Raw genomic sequence first — 20,833 nt, 5'->3', positions numbered from 1 at the left:
CTGACTACCACACTTTTTGTTCTTGATTTCTTTTAGTATTTCTAAAAGCCTGAAATTTGCCATTTGAATTGACTAGTTTTGTGCCACGTCTGTGATCTGCTTTTTTTCTACAAAATTCAACAACTGAATGAACATTCTCCAAGGCCGGTGATTCCATAATTTTTCCCAGGGGTTGTATTATACTCACCCAGGGGCGGTCCGGGTCCAGTTTTGGTCCAATGGGTGTCGTGGTCCGGTCCGGCGCCTCCCATCTTCTAACGATGACGTCCCCTTCTTTGCTTCCTGTCGTGGCTCCTGCGCAGGTGCACTGCTCTGCTCTGTTGAGGGCAGAGCAGAATATTGCAGTGCACAGGTGCTGGGAAAGGTCAGAGAGGTCCGGCGCCTGCGCACTGCAGGGCAGCGCAGTGCGCCTGCGCAGGAGCCGCGATGGGAAGCAAAGAAGAGGATGTCATCGTTAGAAGATGGGAGGCGCCAGACCGGACCGCGACACCCCTCGGACCAAAATCTGACCCGGACCGCCCCTGGGTGAGTATAATATAACTCGTTTTTCTTCTCTTTCAGGTTACATCGGGGTGTTACACCACTCCGTCATACTCACCCGGCCTCCGCTCCCGCGCCGCAGCCGGCCTCTGCTCCCATGCCGCAGCTGGCCTCCGCTCCCACACCGCAGCCTCACTCCAACCAACGGCCACGACGGTCACCTCTGACGGGCTCCCTGCTGCTTCTTGTGCTCCGGCTTTGCCCTGACTCGAAAGCACCGTTGGACCAATGGCAGACCAGACGGGGCTATATCAGGCCGCTTCCCCCTGAGGGAGGCGCCTGATCGTTGTGTTACTTTGCACACTGGGCCCTGCTTCCTCCTGTGCTCTCTACAGTCTCTCAGTGCCATCCTCAGTGTTTCCTGCAGCAGCCTCGCAGTCTGTCTTCTGTGTTCGCTAACAGTTATTCTCAGTCCTGATACAGTGTTCCTGTTTCCTCCGTCTCCTGCCTCCGGTGTTCCTGATCCGTCCTGCTCCAGTTCTGCCGTCCTACTCTAGTCCTGCCTCCGGTGTTCCTGTTCCATCGTGTTCCAGTCCTGCCGTCCTACTCCAATCTTGCCTCCGGTGTTCCTGTTCTATCCTGTTCCAGTCCTGCCGTCCTACTCCAGTCCTGCCTCCGGTGTTCCTGTTTCATCCTTTTCCAGCCCTGCCATCCTACTCCAGTCGTCCTACTCCAGTCCTGCCTCCGGTGTTCCAGTTCCATCCTGCTCCAGTCCTTCTGTCCTCCTTTATTCCTGTCTCCTATGTTCCAACTCTGTTCTGTCATCTACACTTCAGTCCCACTGTCCTACTCCAGTCCATCCTGAGCCGCCCCTCTCAGTACCGGCTACCGTGGTACTCGAACCCCTGGACCTGCTTCTAACGGTCCCTGCATAGGGGTCGGTTCCACCTGGCAGCTCGCCCGGGGCCCCTCGGTGTCACGGTCCAGAGGGTCCACTCCTGGAGATTCCGGCTCCTGACCACCCACGCTAACAGGGAGCTTAGCTACAGTATTACAGAATGCTATAGATAAGCCCCTGATGCCGGTGTCGGCAGCTGATAGTCGAAAAAATAGGTGACCGATTCCCTTTAATATAAATCAACTATATACTGTATTTTTTGGATTATAAGACGCTCCGCATTATAAGATGCACCACAAATTTTGAGGCGAAAAATAGGAATTGTTTTTTTTTAATAAAATGGTGGTGCTTCTTATAATCCATGCAACTTATTGCTTACTGGGGGTGGTGGCTGCGGTGAAGCGGGGTCCCAGTGTTAGTGCTGGAGGAGGCAGGAGTGGGGTGATGCTGCAGGCCACAGGTTGGGATGAGGGGGTGTTTCGATGTGCGGTGCGATGCTGCGGGTGTCTGGTGCTGCTGCGGTGTCCAGTGCTGCTGCGGGTGTCCGGCACTGTTACGGGTGTCTCTGGTGCTGCGGGTTCCCGGCGGCGCTACGGGGGTGTTCGGCGGTGCTGCCCGATGCTACTGCGGGTGTCTTTGGTGCTGCAGGTGCCCAGCGGTGCTATGAAATCTTATCTCTTGAGATCTTGATGCCGAGATCTCCATCTGCGCATGCACCGCCCCCGGCGGCCATTTTCCCGGAGTCCACCGCACAGGAAACTATGGAACTGCCGAGGATCTGGACTTTCACAAAATGTCATCAGAGCCCCGGCAGCACCTGTAGCAGCACTGGGCAGGACCACAGGACACCCCCGTAGTACCACCGGGCACTCTCAGCACCGCAGGACACCCCCTCATCCCAGCATGCGGCCTGCAGCAACGGTACCAACTGAGGCCAGGGATCTGTGGCCCAGACAGGTCAGCAGTGCAGCAAGAATAGGATAGTATAGGTCATCAATGTCTGACCCGTGGGGGTATGACACAAAACACCCCCACTGATCAGCTGTTAACGATGTCGGCAGCGGCTGACGCAATAGTGGACATGGCTGGGTACTGCACATCCACCACTGATTGCTTTGAGTAGGTGGTGAAGGTGCAGTACCCGGAACAGCTACTATACAGTCCACAGAACTGTTCTATATACAGTAGCTCTGTAACTGGGCAATTCTAGCCTCTGCTGACACCGAAAACATCTAATCAGCGGGGGTTTGGTGTGTTGGATAAGCCATCAATGTTAAAGTCCTGGAAAACCCCTTTAAATGTGGTGAATTTCATTTATATAGGAAATACCTGATGACAGGTTCTTTTAATTATATAGGCCAATTAGGTTGCTTGGTGCACTCTTGGTGTAGCCAAGATGCTCAGTGCACTGTTTCACTGATTTGTTTTTCATGTCCCGTCTCCATCACTGGTTATTGACATTATTGACTTGCCAAAAGTTTCTATGCAGTCAATGCTTGCGCCAGGCAAATTCATCAGTGAAGCAGGTGGGGCTATGGAAAATGAGTGCACTGGAACTCTTGGCCACAGGCAGGGTGCATTGAGTACCCTAATAACATATTTGATAAAACTTTATCTTGTGCAGAACAGAGGCAGTGATTAGAACACTTAGGTGTGATCTTTACAGTGGCCTAATCTCCTATAAGGCTCTGCGCTTAGTTTGTACTATCAGGTCAGTCTGAGTGACTCCCTTTAAGGCCAGAGTCAGACTTATGAGAAACTTGCACGAGTCTCGCATCTTAATACCCGGCACTGCAACCGGCACTCTGGACAAGCGTGCTTGGCTGCATATATTTCTATGCAGCTGAGCGCTCCAGTCAAGAGTGTCGGCGGCCGTGCCAGGTATAAAGATGCGAGACTCGTGCGAGTTTCTCGCAAGTCTGACCCCGGCCTAAGAAAGATGGAAACTTTGAAAACACAGTAGATGAATTTAGTATCATAGGGAAACCTTTAATGTTGTGTCATTTGTAGTGATGAGTGAGTATACTCGTTGCTCGGGTTTTCCCGAGCACGCTCAGGAGATTTAGTGTTTGTCAACACAGCTGCATGATTTGCGGCTGCTAGACAACCTGAATACATGTGTGGAATTCCTAACAAACAGGCAATCCCCACATGTATTCAGCCTTTCTAGCAGTCGCAAATCATGCAACTGCGTCGACAAACACTAAATCTCAGAGCATGCCAAAATACTCGGAGATCGCCCGAGCATGTTTGGGAAAACCCGAGCAACGAGTATACTCGCTCATCACTAGTCATTTGTAAATCTTTATGCACCGTCATCAGGGCTGGTCCCTTACAATTAGCAGACTTATAAGATGTGTAAAGGATACTAAACTACAAGGTGCGAATGCAATCTTTGAAAGGTCATGTGAGATTTCAGAAAACGGTTTGGAATAAAGTATCACCTATATTTGATGCATGATGATCATAACTGACAGTATCTCTTAAATATGAAATGACAAATATGCTCACGTGATAATTGGAATTTGTGGTATACATTAATCCATTAATCCTCCTACTTCAACAGCGCACGATGATCTTTAACCCCTTCCCGACCTTTGATGCCACGTAGGCGTCATGAAAAGTCGTGCCAATCTGACCAATGACGCCCATGTGGCGTCATGAATTCATAGCCCTCCTGTGAGACGGTGACCGGGGTCACTGAAAGGTCACCCGACCCGCACACAAAGGACCCTTTTTTACTTCCCCCCGGGGGGTGGCTTAGCCCCCACGTAGCTACGATCGCTCTGATTGGCTGTTAAAAGTGAAACAGCCAATCAGAGCGATTGTAATATTTCACCAATGAAATTTGGTGAAATATTACAATCCAACCATGACCAATGCTGCAATAGCATCTGCCACGGCTGGAGACACCAATCAGACCCCCCCCACACCGACTGGCGGCGTCGATCGGCCACCGCCATCATCATCTGCTCCCCCTCCCTTTCTCTCCGCTCCCACCTTCTGATCACCCCCCTCACCCTCCACGGTGCCTCCGATGTCCCTCTGGCCATCCTGGTATCCCGCCGTCCCAGATAATGGGCGCCGCCACCTTGGAAAATGGTGGGAGCATGCGCAGTGCGCCAGCTGGAATCTGCCGGCTGCAGATTCGTTCATTTATTCTGATCACTGTGATAAACTCTCACAGTGATCAAAATAAAAAAAGTAAATAAACCCCCCGTTTAATACCCCCATAGGTAGGGACAAATAATATAAAGAAAATATTTTTATTTTTCCATTAGGGTTAGGGTTGGAATTAGGGTTAGGGTTGGAATTAGGGTTAGGATTGGAATTCGGGTTAGGGTTGGAATTAGGGTTAGGGTTAGAAATAGGGTTAGGGTTGGAATTAGGGTTGGGATTAGGGTTAGGGTTGGAATTAGGGTTAGGATTGGAATTCGGGTTAGGGTTGGAATTAGGGTTAGGGTTAGAAATAGGGTTAGGGTTGGAATTAGGGTTGGGATTAGGGTTAGGGTTGGAATTAGGGTTAAGATTAGGGTTAGGGGTGGGTTAGGATTGGGATTGGGATTAGGGTTAGGCTAGTGGTTAGGGTTAGAGTTGGGATTAGGGTTAGGGGTGTGTTGGGGTTAGGGTTGTGGTTAGGGTTATAATTAGGGTTACTGGTGTGTTGGGGTTAGGGTTGGAGTTAGAATTGACAGGTTTCCACTGTTTAGGCACATCAGAGGGTCTCCAAACGCGACATGGCGCCACCATTGATTCCATCAAAGTCTGGGGTATCAGCGTACTCAGAAAAAATTGCACAACTTTGGGGGTCTAATTTCTCCTGTTACCCTTGGGAAAATAAAAAAAATTGGGGGCTAAAAAAATTATTTTTGTGGAAAAAAAATGATTTTTTTATTTTTACGTCTCTGCGTTATAAACTTCTGTGAAGCACTTGGGGGTTCAAAGTACTCACCACACATCTAGATAAGTTCCTTGGGCGGTCTAGTTTCCAAAATGGGGTCACTTGTGGGGGATTTCCACTGTTAGGCACATCAGGCAGGGGCTCTGCAAACGTAACATGACGCCCGCAGACCATTCCATAAAGTCGGCATTTCAAAATGTCACTACTTCCCTTCCAAGCCCTGACGTGTGCCCAAACAGTGGTCCCCCCACATATGGGGTACCAGCGTACTAATGACAAACTGGACAACAACTTTTGGGGTCCAGTTTCTCCTGTTACTTGTGAAAAAAAAAATTGCGGGCTAAAAAATCATTTTTTGAGGAAAAAAAATATTTTTATTTTCACGGCTCTGCGTTATAAACTTCTGTGAAGCACCTGGGGGTTCAAAGTGCTCACTATGCATCTAGATCAGTTCCTTAGGGGGTCTAGTTTCCAAAATGGGGTCATTTGTGGGGGAGCTCCAAAGTTTAGGCACACAGGGGCTCTCCAAACACGACATGGTATCCGCTAAAGATTAGAGCTAATTTTCCATTCAAAAAGTCAAATGACTCTCCTTCCCTTCTTAGCCCTGCTGTGCACCCAAACAGTGGTTCCCCCCACATATGGAGTACCAGCGTACTCAGGACTATCTGGACAACAACTTTTGGGGTCCAATTTATCCTGTTACCCTTGGGAAAATAAAAAATGGCGGGCTAAAAAATCATTTTTGAGGAAAAAAAATGATTTTTATTTTCATGGCTCTGCGTTTATAAACTTCTGTGAAGCACTTGGGGGTTCAAAGTGCTCACTACACATCTAGATAAACTCCTTGGGGGTTCTAGTTTCCAAAATGGGGTCACTTGTGGGGGGTTTCTACTGTTTAGGCACATCAGGGCTCTGCAAACGCAACATGACGCCCACAAAACATTCCATCAAAGTCTGCATTCCAAAATGGCACTCCTTCTCTTCTGAGCTCTCCCATGTGCCCAAACAGTGGTTCCTGCCCACATATGGGGTATCGGTGTACTCCGGACAAAGTACACAACAACTTTTGATGTCCAATTTCTCCTGTTAGCCATGTGAAAATAAAAAATAGTGGGCTAAAAAATCATTTTTGAGGAAAAAAAATGATTTTTTATTTTCACTGCTCTGCGTTCTAAACTTCTGTGAAGCAGTTGGGGGGTCAAAGTGCTCACCACACATCTAGATAAGTTCCTTCGGGGGTCTAGTTTCCAAAATGGGGTCACTTGTGGGGAAGCTCCAATGTTTAGGCACACAGGTGCTCTCCAAACGCGACATGTGTTCCGCTACGATTGGAGTTAATTTTCCATTCAAAAAGTCAAATGGTTCTCCTTCCCTTCTGGCCCTGCCATGCGCCCAAACAGTGGTTTATGACCACATATGAGGTATCGGTGTACTCAGGAGAAATTGCCCAACAAATTTAAGGATCCATTTTATCCTGTTGCCCATGTGAAAATGAAACAACTGAGGCTAAAAGAAAATTTTTGTGAAAAAAAGTATTTTTTTATGGATCAATTTGTGTAGCACCTGGGGATTCACTATGCATCTAGATAAGTTCCTTGGAGGGTCTAGTTTCTCAAATGAGGTCACTTGTGGGGGAGCTCCAATGTTTAGGCACACAGGGACTCTCCAAACGCGACATGGCAACCGCTAAATATTACAGCATATTTTCCATTCAAAAAGTCAAATGGAGTTCCTTCCCCTCTGAGCCCTGCCGTGTGTCCAAACAGTGGTTTATGACCACATGTGAGGTATCGGTGTACTCAGGAGAAATTGACCAACAAACTTTAGGATCCATTTTATCCTGTTACCCATGTAAAAATGAAAAAATTGATGCTAAAAGAAAATTTTTGTTGGAAAAATTAAAATGTCCATTTTTCCTTCCATGTTGCTTTAGTTCCTGTGACGCACCGGAAGGGTTAATAATCTTCTTGAATATAGTTGTGAGTAGCTTGAGGGGTGCAGTTTTTAGAATGGTGTCACTTTTGGGTATTTTCTGCCATATAGACCCCTCAAAGTGACTTCAAATGTGACGTGGTCCATAAAAAAATGGTTTTGTAACTTTTATAACTTCCTAACAAAAAAAAAAAATTTGTTTCCAAAATTGTGCTGATGTAAAGTAGACATGTGGGAAATGTTATTTATTAACTATTTTGTGTCACATAACTCTCTGGTTTAACAGAATAGAAATTCAAAATGTGAAAATTGCGAAATTTTCAACTTTTTCGCCAAATTTTCATTTCTTTCACAAATAAAAGCAAAAATTATCAACCTAAATTTACCACTAACATGAAGCCCAATATGTCACGAAAAAACATTCTCAGAATCTCTAGGATCCGTTGAAGCGTTCCAGAGTTATTACCTCATAAAGAGACACTGGTCAGAATTGCAAAAAATGGCCTGGTCATTAAGGTCAAAATAGGCTGGGTCATGAAGGGGTTAAGAGTAAAGCTCCACCATATGCTTTCTATAGCTGTCGGACAATTGTTCGGACTGGCAGCTGTCTTGCCCAACTCTCCCATACACAAGAGTGCTCTCTCTGCCGAGTGTTTCTGTGTTCTCTACGAGAGCTAAATATCTCTGCTGATGGCAGTCAGAGATCAGGCGTGTCAGACCTTTATCTCCCATGACATTATCTGTATGGCCTATGCACAGACTATCGACTTAACTCTCTAGTCTAATGTGTATGGGAGCCTTAAGAGACACAATTGTTCCAATCTAGTAAATCATAATGGCACTGGAGTTGATATGGAAAGAGGTTTTCCAAAACAGTCTTTGAGAATGTTTCAGTCTTATAGTGAAATGAATTTTACTAAAAACACATTATCTTTCCTCTTAGGCTATGTCATCTTACAGACGCCTCCTAATGTTTATGAAGGAGACAACATCATCCTTAGGTGCCGCCATTACCCTGGCCATCCAGCAAAGCAGACTATATTTTACAAGAATAATGCAGTTATTAAAGGCTGGGGTTCTGAAGATGAATTACACATCGAGAATGTCAACATGACATTGAGTTGCAAATATAAATGCACAAAGCAGGTCAACCATCATCTATTATATTATCAGCATTCAGATGAATCCTCTGTTTCCGTTCAAGGTAAAATATGCTTAATTTCTATTTTGGAGTGAAGGCAAAATATTACAATTGATAAAAAATAGGATCTCTACCATCAGGCTCTTACAGCACATCCCATAAAGAGTAGCAGACATTGATGCTCACAAGGCAGAGCCACAGTCACTGTTTTTAAGACTAGTGCTAAATAAGAGGCCTTCTTACAGCATGTTCTAAATCTGAAAAGCAAAAAATAGCATACTTATTCTATTTTTCCAATCATATCAGTAGCGTAGCTACCGGGGGGAAGAAGGGGCAGTCACCCTGGCCCGCGCGCTCTGAGGGGGCCCACCCGGAGCTACGCTACTGTAACTGTATCGGCGTGCACATCGCGCCAATACAGTTACATTGTGCAGCAAAGCAGGGAGAATCGATCTCCCTGCCCTGCCACCCTGCCGCTATGAGGCTCCTGAGAAGGCGGGGGGTCTGATGCCAGCAGTGGGCCCCTCGTGCCAGCAGTGCGCTCCGGTCCGTCATAGCAGGTTGAGCTGTATCGGCTTCATGCCAATACAGTTGACCGTATTGATGAGAGGAGCATTAAGCTCCCTCTCCCATCATCCCCCTGTCAGCGGCTGACGTCACTACTCAGTGACCGCTGTCGGAGATGTGCGGGAGCTCAGAGCAGTGGAGGAACCAAGAGGAAGAGAGGTGTTTTTTTATTTTATGGGGTTGCAATATGCTATAGAGGCTGCCTATGGGGTTGCATTACACTGTAGAGGATGCCTATGGGGTGCATTACACTATAGAGGCTGCCTATCAGAGTGCAATATGCTATACAGGCTGCCAATGGGGGTGCACTACACTATAGAGGCTGCCTATGGGGGTGCATTATACTATAGAGGCTGCCTATGGGGCTGCATTACACTATAGAGGCTGATTATGGGGATGCATTACCCTATAGAGGCTGTCTATGGGGGTGCATTACAATATAGAGGCTGCCTATGGGGCTGCATTACACTATAGAGGCTGCCTATGTATTAGGCGTCTGGTTCCTGCAGCGGCTCAGCAGGAATCCAGAGCATCACTTTCTGCGGTCTCTCATAGTCTGTCGACCGCTGAGGAAATTGCTCAGCAGTCTCAGCGTCCCAGACGCTCTGCCCAGAGCTGCTCTGTAGGTCTGGCTGTTGCCACCTTTGGGTCAGCAATAGCAATGCAGGCTGCTTTGCAGCAAAACACTGCAGAGGCTGTCTTCTCGTCGTGTTTCTGGGCATGCTCACGAGACAATCTCCCATTGGAGATCGGGAGTCACATGCTCAGGTCATTCTCCTGACCTCGTTGGTCCATCTCAGAGATCTGGAAGGTCCCGGAAGCGCACGGCTATAAAAGGTCCGCATGGCCGCTAGGCCATGCGCTAGTATAGTCTCTAGTTGCTACTGTGTGAATGATGATGGATGCATGAACCTGTAAATGACTCATTAAGATCCCCTTCCTCTGATATTACGAGTGTGTATTAGCTTTAGAGTCTGCGCTAGCCAGTGGCAAGCTACAAGCCACAACAGCATCCTCCACAGTGCTAGCGTTCGGCAGTGCGCCTGCTACCGGGCATTGTTGATTAGCGGCAGTGTCTGTCGCCGCTCTGCAGTCTGCAGCTCCTCTCTGTGTCCGCAGTTGCAACGCCGCACGCACAGTAGGTCTAGACGGACTCTGACCCTCTGCCTAGGGTTCAGCTCCTGTGACCACATACCGTGCGTGTACTTCTCTGAGACCTGTGAGTCCAACAGGCTCAGTATTTATGTTAATGCCTTTGGCGTCTCTGTGAAGCCAACAGAGTATGCCCAGCGCACATCGGGTGACGTCCAACCCACGTGCAATAATACTGCCATATTTAGTGTTCGCCATTATTCAGCAGCAGTGTTAACACCTTCTGCACGGTAGACCCCAAGCGGCGAACGCACTTTGTTATTTATTTAGTGCGTTCCGCTGTTCCTGACACTATGGGGGGTGCATTATGCTACAGAGTCTGCCTATGGGGATGCATTATACTATAGAGTCTGTCTATGGTGGAGTGCATTATTCTATAGAGTTTGCCTATGGGGCAGCATTCTGCATTATGCTATAGAGGCTGCCTATGGGGGGTGCATTATACTATAGATATAGAGTCTGCCTATGGGGGTGCATTATACTATTTAGGCCGCCTATGGGGGTGCATTATACTATAGAGGCTGCCTATGGGGGTGTATTATACTGTATAGAGTCTGCCTATGGGGATGCATTATGCTATAGAATCTGCCTTTCAGGGTGCACTATGCTATAGAGGCTGCCTATGGGGGTGCATTATATTAGGGGCTGCATTATACTATAGAAGCTGCCTATGGGGGTGCATTAAATTAGGGGCTGCCGATGGGGGCATTGTATTAGGTGCTGCATTACACTTTAGAGCCTGCCTATAGGGGGTGCATTATATTAGGGGCTACATTACAATATAGAGACTGCCTATAGTGAGTACATTATAATATAGAGTCTGCCTATGGGGAGTGCAGTATACTATATGTAGGCCTATGGGGAGTGCATTATAATATATATATAGAGTCTGCCTATGGGGAATGCATTATACAATATAGAGTCTGCCTTTGGGGAGTACTTTATACTATAGAGTCTGCCTACGGTGAGTACATTATACTATATGGAGGCCTATAGGGAGTGCATTATACAATATAGAGTCGGCCTATGGTGAGTGCATTATACTATATGGAGACCTATAGGGAGTGCATTATACTATATTGAGGACTATCTAGTGTATTATGCTATATGGAGGCTATCTAGGAAACCATCATACAGTGTGGTGATTACAGTGACGGGGCCATCATACAGTGTGGGAGCCATTAACCAGTGTGGGGGATATTAAGTAGTCAGTTTATATACAGTGAAGGGGCATTAGACTGTGTATAAGAGAGCATCATACTGTGAATAGGGGAACATATTGTGTAAACTAGTCTCTCCAGCTTACATATTGTTATAGGGGAACCCAGGTTACTGTGACTGTCAAAGGGGCAGACACAGGGCAATATTACTTTTTAGGGGACAAAATGTGGGCACTGTTTTCTAGGGCACTTGCACCCGGCATTAGTATGTTCTAGAGAGTTGCTTTAGAATTTAGAGGGCACATAGTGCCATACAATAGGTGCAGTAATAGGGACACATACGGCAGAGGCGACTCAGCATTGGGGTATCCGCAGGATGAGGAGATTGTACAGGTTGGGAATAGTCCCATTGGAGACAGTGCTGAAAATGTGAGAAGTGAAATTTGTCTTTGTTGTAATCTCTGCAGCCGAGTCCTGGCTGGAGAAGCAGTCATGTCGGTCTGGGTCAGATGGAAAAGATGTGAATAGTGAACGACTCCATCAGAAAGAATATCAGCGATAAGTCATTATCTGTAACTGTGCTGTGATCTCTTATATGTTCTGTAGGACTGGTATTTAACAATTTATGGTCACTAAATGGCGGTAATATTAATATTGGTCTTTATATAGAGATTATTTTCAGCAACAGTGCAGTCATCTGCTGAGGTTCTCCTCCACTATTAGGGTGCACCCCCATAGTTGTAATCTGGATTACCTGGCTAGGGGCCCACTGAGAAGTTTTGCGCCCCCCAAACCAAAACCCTAGCTACGCCTCTGATTCATATAGCTGCGTGATGGCTTTTATATTGCAGACTCACTTTATTTTGGAGCAAATGCAAGTTATTAACTTTCATTAGCTCATTTAGAGGGTCTAACAGAGGGTACACATACCGTCAACCTCAACTATTCACTATAGATTAGAGCCGGTACGAATCAATGCACATAACTGTTGGTCACAACAGTAATCATTGACCCCATGAGCCGTGAGACCCGCCTCTTACCTGATGGCATGTCATCTTTTTATTAGCTAGCCTGATGCAATCTCCCTTTTCCATCATGCCAGGCCAGCATTATTCTACAGAAGGTCTACGGATGACACCATTTAAGAGATGGCCCTCATGGTTACTGTCCAAAGAGGAGAGATTACTGTTGTGGGTTGTGCGAATCGACTTGCACCACCTTGACTATTCACCATGGCTTCTGCTGGGATCAGTGTTTTAACCAAATGCTCTATGTAGATCAGTCAAGCTCCTGCAGCTGATTAGATGAGTACAGAAGTAGTACCCAAGTGATCGCCATGATGGAGACATCCATCATAGAGCACCAATTAAAAAATAATCATGATGGATAAAAATGTCATTCAGTGTTAAGTGGTTTAAGAAACCAAGTACGGGAAATGTTTTTCATATATTTTATTACTACTTTAGTAGTCATTAGACAAAGCTAACAGGGCATCCAACATCTTTTGAGTAAAGCCAGTGGATATCAGCTTGTCAATCAAAAATCACTTTAGAGAAAAAAAACATTGCACATACCTTTTGAGCAATCAACTTTTTTTTGCACCTGTAAAAAAATATTTAGTATTGACTTCAACTTTTGCTAATACGTACATATGATGTGCAGCGTAGCCTAGAACATATTGTGTAAACTAGTCTCTCCAGCTTACATATGAGCGGTCACATTTCTTCGTGTTGATTTTATTTTCTAGAACTCTTCTCACTTCCAACAATAAGTCTGAGCCCACAGTTAGTGAAAGAAGGTGACTACGTGACCCTGACATGTCACACAAGGATAAGTCCACACAGGCAGGCCACAGAGCTACACTTTGCCTTTTACCGAGATGGACAGAATATTCAGGAATTCAGCTTGGTCAATAAATATGAAATTCTGTCCGCAAAACAGAGCGATTCGGGGGATTATAAATGTGAAGTTCAGACATCTAATTACAGAATAAAGAAGGCGAGCACAACCCTGACTATGCCAGTGAACAGGATCGGAGAGCGTGGTGAGTGGGACTATCAGTGATTGTTGAAAGTATTTTATAAAAGAGTATATTCATGATGTTATGTTGTATTTTATGGCGCTAACTTCATTTTATTGCCCAGAAATACAGTAATTATGGTGATTATATCCTTGTTGACTCCTTTGTAGTGCGATCTTATAGCCCTTTTGTAATAGTTCTCTTGTTTAACCTGTTGTCGGGTCTCTGCTTGTAGCACCACAGTCTGTCATTGAGTGCTGCGCTACATTCTTATACAGCGATCATTCAGTCATCCTGACAGAGCCTCCCTCTACCTTCATTTTTGCCCAGAAATAATTATGGTGATTATATGTGGGTCGCCCTCCTAGGGCCGTGGGGTACTCGGTACCTGGCCGGTGTCGGTGGGATGTGTCACAGCAGCGGTGACCCGGTCCGTGGCCCTGGGCGCCCAAGTAATGGGGGAAATGTAATGGTGTAATGGAATAGTTTGTGACGCCACCTGTGGTGTTTGGCAAGCAAGATGTTAAGCCAACACTGCGTGCAGATCCTCTGGAGCTGATGGTGTGTTGCAACATAGATGGTATAGCTCCCCAGAGGTGAAGCTGTAACCCCAGGGCAGTGTATAGGCGCAGGTAGTGTAAAGGATGATACCCAGATGTAGCGGTGCTGTTGGTGTTGGCGCACAATGACTGGAAGACACCAGGGCTTGTAGTTCCAAAGCTTTACTCACAGTTCGTGGTACACACTGGTGCCTGCCTCCGTGCAGTGTCCTCCGGGGCAGAGACTCAATCAACCTCCCGGGCAAGTCAGGGTTCTCCTCTCCAACACTCCGCCAACATGTACCTTTCCTGAACGACTACTCTATTGCGCCTTTTAGTGTGAAGAGCTCCAGTACCGTGGTACTCTGAAGTTCCTCCTGTCAGATGTTCCTAACAACTCTCCTTGTACGGCAGGCAAACAGCTGTAGCCTACTTCGGGGACTCCCGTTATCCTGAGTCCCGGCTCCCTATACAGATGCTGTTGTGCCCCAAGTCTTGTATGGGAGTAATGCATTTACAGCCAACTACTCCACCGGTGTCTGCTGCAGAACCGTAAGTGTCCATACAACCTCGGGAACCGGGCCCTGACCTTGCGCTGAGAACCTATAGGCAGGGTTCCTCTTCCATCCCACAACTCCTCTATGTTCTCCTACACCTTCGTTCCGCGCTGTTCCTTCTCTCTCTTATGGAAGCTTAGTTTGCAGTTCTACGTCTTTCTCCTTCTGTTCCCTTCCTGTGCCAGCTGGCTCAGGTCACTGAGGCAGCTGCAGCACTCCTTCCTCCATCCCTTCTTCCAGGGATCCCCACTCCTCCCAAGTGGCTTCCTTCCTCACTGACCTTCTGTCAGACTGATCTCCAGACTGAACCCTCAGACTGATCTGTAATTCTAAACTTTCCCACTCTTTTAGCTCTAACTCCACCCACCTCCCAGCACACCTTGTGTTACGAAGCAAGGACCCACGAAAGGTGTTCTGCTACCCTCTAAGCATGGAGTCGCAATGTGGTCAGTGCTGAACTATCCTGTGTGTGGGATGCAGGTGTTGGAGTGTGGAAAGGAGTTCCCAACTTCACTAGGTGGTGGGGCACTACACCTTAGGAGAAGGTGCAGTACCTCTGTGGCGACTGAGCCTCAGGGGCACCACATACCCCCCGTTAAACACAGCACGTCCGCGGGCTGCAAGACAACAAAGCAGACAGCAAAGAAACATACAAAAATTTTGTAATGCATAACAAACTTTTCTTATACTAATCTTCCTAGTATAGGAGGTACTCATCTTGAACGTTACAAACAATTCTATCTAAAATTTTTAATTCTAAGTGCAACTCTCAATTCAAAGTGCTATTCTCTGTAACACATTTTTTTCAGTTTCCTTCTCTAGTACACATTTATTTTTCTACTTTCACTGTCTCTTCTAGACACAAGACGCTGACCGCAAGTACCTGGTCTGTCACCTGTCTACTTTCAATTCTTTATTCACATCACTCATCTCTAGATCAGACATTCCTAATTCTTCTATAAAAGCCATTTCTCAGTTACTAATACTCTTATAAAACACATTATCAAATACTTCACAGTAAAACATCACTCAATTATTCTTGTAAGTGCTGGACACCGCTCCCAGCTGGGATTTCTTGCAGTGTCCTTTGAGGTAGACATCATCTTCGAAAAGTGTCTTCGCAAAGTGTCTCTGTGTAAAACATTATCTTTGCAAAGGGTCTTTATATGTAAAACCAAGAGAGGGCACCTAAAGGGGTGCAACTATTTACAAGTTAGAGTTTTTGGATCACTCCAAGTTCATGATCGCTAGTTCAAATTTGAAGAACGCTGCCAATCAAAACAGGGCAACTAAAGGTGCTACCAGCAAAACATGATAACAAAAACAAGGCACAACTGGTGCAAACAAACCCTCCTGGGTAACGAGATTTGAAAGTTTTTCTTTACTTGTGGTCCCCTCCAGGGGTTCTGGAAGCCAAACTGGAGCTGCTACCAGATGTGGTATCTTCGTCCTGATTTTGGTTTCTCTCCAAAGGACCTTGAAGCTGTGGCAAATGGAACCCATGATGTATCTCAATGCCCATCAACTGCTCCTCCTCAATAGGCGGTTCCACTGTTCGGGTACGAGGTCTAGCTCCTAGGGCTTCCTCATCTTGGTGGCGCTGACAAGCAACTACCTGGGGACTGGGCAGTGAAGGGATCCCGAAATCACCGTCCCAAAACGATCCAAATCCCCCTCTGTCCTGTAGATGTCGAATCGGGCGTGCCTGTTCCAACCGTACCCCCAACAGCAGGGTCCTCCTCCGCCTCCCCATCAACCCATTAGGAAGGCCGGGGTATATACCTGGGAGTTCCCGACGGTGCGGCCTCTGCTCCGGTTCAGGCGTGGTGGCAATAGGCGCTGTCCGGTGAGACACCAGGGATGGCGGTGGAGCCAATAGCAGCTGAGGTTCCGCTGGGGTTGCTGGCGGGACCTGCGCAGCCGCGACAGGTCCGGGCAGGAGCTTCTCTTCCTCCACTTCAGCTTCCTGGGCTGTGTACAACTCCTCCGGTATCAGTGGAAAAGAGGGGACAGAGTACACTGCTGGTGGCATGGCAGCGGCTCCAAGGTCCGCAGGGTCTGCCAGGGAAAGGTCCGGTACACCAGCGGCTGGTACCGGTGTTGTGGGTACCGCAGGTGTAGGCCCCACCGGGGCATGTCGCCGTCTCAGCTGCTCCAAGGCCTCCTGCCTCAGCCGCAGACTGTCATGTCGGACGCTATTCACACCACAGCGTCCGGCAGGCAGCGGTAGTTCCATCTCCGTCCACTATAGCCTCAGTGGCGCCGGCTTGATTTTACTCAGGTTATTGGGGGTTAATCTAGCTGGAAATCAGGTGGGATGTTTGGTCACGCCCACGGTCTTTAAATAGTCGTGCTGGCCTATGGGCGTCGCCGATTATAGCTTGTATTTTATGCCAAGTGGTTCCGGTCTGGAGAGGAGGTGTTGGAGAGAGAAATTCGTAGCTGGTGGCGTATGATCCGTTGTTACCTTTTCGCCTTCCTATATTTGTGTTTTGTTTCGCCCTGTTCACATTACGGTATTGTCCTGTGTGTACACTGTGCGGTTTAAGTTCTCCCTGTAAGTCATTACTGTGTGGGCTTTGGTGGTTTGATGACTCACTGGGTGGAGGGTGGAGGGTTCAGCTTAGGGCTGAGCAGGAGATAAGGAAAGGTTGGAGGCTCAGGCATTTGCACCATTAGCAAAAACCCTGGGTTGAGGGTCAGTCAGGGTTTTCCCTAGTTGGAGGGACTCCGCAGGGGTCCCGGGTATTTCAGCCTTCTTTGACCTAAGCCCCGCGTAACATTATAATCGGCCCACAATATTTTGGTAGTCCATGGATTCCATGACTTCCATAAACCGCCAGTTGGCGGTGCTGTCCTTACAGGTCACCGAGTTGAAGGGGGCAGTTCAGCAGCAGGGCCTGGTTGTAGCTAATGTGCAAGCGGCTTCTGCAGGTGCAGTGCAGAGCCGAAGATTCCGCTGCTGGAACGATTTGCTGGGGAACGCAGCAAATATGTAATCTTTCGGGAGGCCTACAAGTTATACTTTCGCATGCGCCCTGTCTCCTCAGGTAATGAGGCTCAGCGGGTCTGGTGTTATCCTTACTGAGTGGGGACCCCCAAGCATGAGTGTTTTCCTTACCAGCTGACTCTGCTATGTTTCATTCGGTTGAGAATGTTTTTTCAGCACTCGGGCTCATTTATGATGATCCCGACAGATTGGCTCTAGCGGAATCTAAAATCCGCGCCCTCCATCAGGGGGAACGTATGGCGGAAGACTATTGTTCAGAATTTCGCCGTTGGGCAGTGGACACACAGTGGAACGACCCAGCGCTGCGGAGTCAGTTTATTCATGGGGTTTCAGGAAGAGTTAAACAGGCCCTCCTGATGTATGAGACTCCTGCATCGTTAGTCTGCCATGAGTTTGGTTATTCGCATTGATCGCCGTTTGCGTCAGGGGCGCAGGAGACGCTGCCCCTGGGGGAAAGCAGGGGTGCAAGTGTGGTTGCTGCAGGTGAGCCCACGGAACCTATGCAAATCGCTGGGGTATCACATGTTAAGCGTCGCGTTCCTGGGTTCAGGAAACAAGGAGCATGTTTTTACTGTGGTAAAAGAGATCATTATGTAAATGCTTGTCCTGTGCTACCTAAGAAAGTCGCACCGGCGGAAAACTGGTAAGCTCAGAGGGTATGGAGGAGGCCCAACTGAGCGTATGCATATCCTCCATGATAGTATCTCAATGTATGCTCCCTGCCAGGGTTATTATTGCGGGCAGAGAGCTACCAATATCAGTGTTTGTGGATAGCGGTTCCACCACCAATCTCATGGATGAGGAGTTTGCACGCACGGCCGGTTTTAAGATCGAAAAACTCCCTCATCCTATTCGCGTGGTTACCATTAATGCCGCTCTCCTCCCACAGGGGGAGATTACTGAGTTTGTAGCTGAGGTTAATCTCCACATTGGGGTCCTACATTCTGAGTGGGTTACATGTAGGGTACTCAATAATCTCTCAGCACAAATGGTCCTGGGTTTCCCATGGTTGTCCAAGCACAACCCGGTGATTGACTGGAGAACCCAGGACATAGTCCAGTGGAGTGGTTTCTGCCAGGAAAATTGCTTGGCCACATGTGTGTCCGCCGTGAAGTCCAGCCTTCCAGAGGCATTGCTGGATTTTGCGGACGTATTCTCTGAGAGGGGTTGCTCAGAACTACCTCCACATCGAACCTATGACTGTGTGATTAGGTTAAAACCCGGGGCCAAATTGCCAAAGGCTAGGATGTTTAGTATTTCTAGTCCGGAGAGACAAGCTCTTAAAGACTACATCGCGGAGAGTCTAAGTAAAGGGCACATCCGGCCTTCATCCTCGCCTGTAGCAGCGGGGTTTTTCTTCATTAAGAAGAAAGATGGGGGGTTACGCCCGTGTCTGGATTTCCGGGAGTTAAATCAGATTACGGTCCGTGATCCCTACCCGATGCCTCTGATCCCTGGTTTGTTCAACCAGGTGGCTGGTGCGAAGTGGTTTTCCAAACTTGACCTCAGGGGGGCGTACAACCTCATAAGGGTCCGTCAGGGGGATGAGTGGAAGACGGCGTTTAATACCCCTGAGGGTCATTTTGAAAGCCTAGTTATGCCATTTGGGTTGACAACCGCGCCTGTTGTTTTCCAACATTTCATAAATTATGTATTCGCTCATGTGCTGGGGAAATTCGTGATTGTGTACCTGGATGATATCCTCATTTATTCGAGCGACCGGGACACTCATTTAGAGCATGTCAGGCAGGTGTTACAGTTGCTCCGCGAGAATAAGCTCTATGCTAAGCTTGAAAAATGTGTATTTTTTGTTCAGGAGTTGCCTTTTTTGGGATATATTGTGTCCGCCGCAGGGCTTAAAATGGACGCCGCGAAGGTGCAAGCGGTGCTGCGATGGGAACGGCCTGATAATCTAAAAGCGCTCCAGCGGTTCCTTGGGTTTGCCAACTATTATAGGAAGTTTATTAAGAATTTTTCTACTATAGCCAAACCGCTCACGGACATGACGAGAAAAGGTACCAATCTCGCTATCTGGTCTGAGGTGGCGGTGCGTGCTTCTGAAAAACCGTTTTGCTTCAGCCCCATTTTGGTGCAACCGGACGTATCTAAACCTTTTACTGTGGAGGTCGATGCGTCTGAGGTGGGAGTGGGGGCAGTACTGTCACAGGGCTCGTCCTTGAGCAATATGCGTCCATGCGCCTACTTCTCCAAGAAGCTGTCGCCGGCCGAACGGAATTACGATATCGGCAACAGGGAGTTGTTGGCCATCAAATTGGCTTTTGAGGAATGGCGACACTTCTTGGAGGGGGCGGTCCACCAGGTCACAGTCATCACCGACCATAAAAACCTGCTCTATCTGGAGTCGGCGAAGCGTCTGTCTCCCAGGCAGGCTCGCTGGGCGTTGTTTTTTACCCGATTTAACTTTCTGGTGACTTACCGTCCTGGGGCTAAAAACACCAAGGCGGATGCCTTGTCCAGGTGTTTTCCGGGGGGAGAACCTCGGGAAGATCCGGTACCCATCCTCCAGGAAGGTGTAGTGGTTTCGGCTCTCACGACTGAGGTAGAGGCGGAGATTGCCGAGGCCCAGGAGGAGGTACCGCCAGGACTTCCCGCTAACAAGTCATTCATACCCCTTCTTCATCTTAAGGTGTTGGAGGAACACCACGACTCTGTCCTGGCCGGGCATCCAGGGGTTAAGGGCACCTTGGAGCTGGTATCGCGCCGCTTCTGGTGGCCAAAGATCCGGCAGGACGTGGTCTCGTACGTGGCAGCTTGCATCACGTGCTCCAGGGCCAAGTCGCCCAGATCCCGTCCTGCTGGCACTCTACAGCCTCTGGGAGTACCTAGTAGGCCATGGACAGAAATCTCCATGGACTTTATCACGGACTTGCCTGCCTCGGCGGGGAACACGGTCATCCTGGTGGTGGTTGATCGATTTTCGAAGATGGCGCATTTTGTGTCATTGCCTTCCTTGCCCAACGCGAACACGTTGGCTCAGGTTTTTGTGCAGGAGGTGGTCAGACTACACGGAGTTCCGTCGGACATAGTGTCTGATAGGGGTACCCAGTTTGTGGCGAAGTTTTGGAAAGCTTTTTGCTCACGATTGGTGATCAAGTTGTCTCATTCATCGGCATTTCATCCGCAGTCAAATGGTCAAACTGAGCGCATGAACCAAAATCTGGAGCAGTATTTGCGATGTTTTGTGTCTGACCACCAAGAGGAGTGGTCGACATTCCTTCCCTTGGCCGAGTTCGCATTAAATAATCACGGCCAAGAATCATCAGGAGAATCTCCGTTCTTTTGTGTTTACGGGCACCATCCTCAAATTTGTACCTTGCGTCAGGGTGGCTCTGGGGGCGTCCCGGAGGAGGACCAGCTAGGAGTTCAACTATCATCGGTCTGGAGGAGTGTGAAACAGCGATTGCTGAGCATGAGTGCAAGGTACAAATGAGTGTCTGACGCTAGACGCGTGC

The 20,833-nt window shown here is 48.0% G+C and overlaps 1 protein-coding gene across 1 annotated transcript in view; it reads left to right on the top strand.

Moving 5' to 3' along the window:
- LOC141083021 (high affinity immunoglobulin gamma Fc receptor I-like) overlaps nucleotides 1-20,833 on the top strand; it is a 62,414-nt gene that overhangs the window by 10,293 nt on the left and 31,288 nt on the right. The window contains exons 4-5 of the mRNA XM_073567162.1: nucleotides 8,158-8,418; nucleotides 12,982-13,278. Of these exons, the coding sequence (XP_073423263.1) occupies nucleotides 8,158-8,418; nucleotides 12,982-13,278 (558 nt within the window). The remainder of the gene's footprint in view (nucleotides 1-8,157; nucleotides 8,419-12,981; nucleotides 13,279-20,833) is intronic.

This window comes from Dendrobates tinctorius, unplaced genomic scaffold (assembly GCF_039654945.1).
Source record: "Dendrobates tinctorius isolate UK_male_01 unplaced genomic scaffold, ASM3965494v1 ptg000019l, whole genome shotgun sequence".
Taxonomy (NCBI): Eukaryota; Metazoa; Chordata; class Amphibia; order Anura; family Dendrobatidae; genus Dendrobates; species Dendrobates tinctorius.
This window is presented reverse-complemented; position numbering and strand designations above follow the sequence as displayed.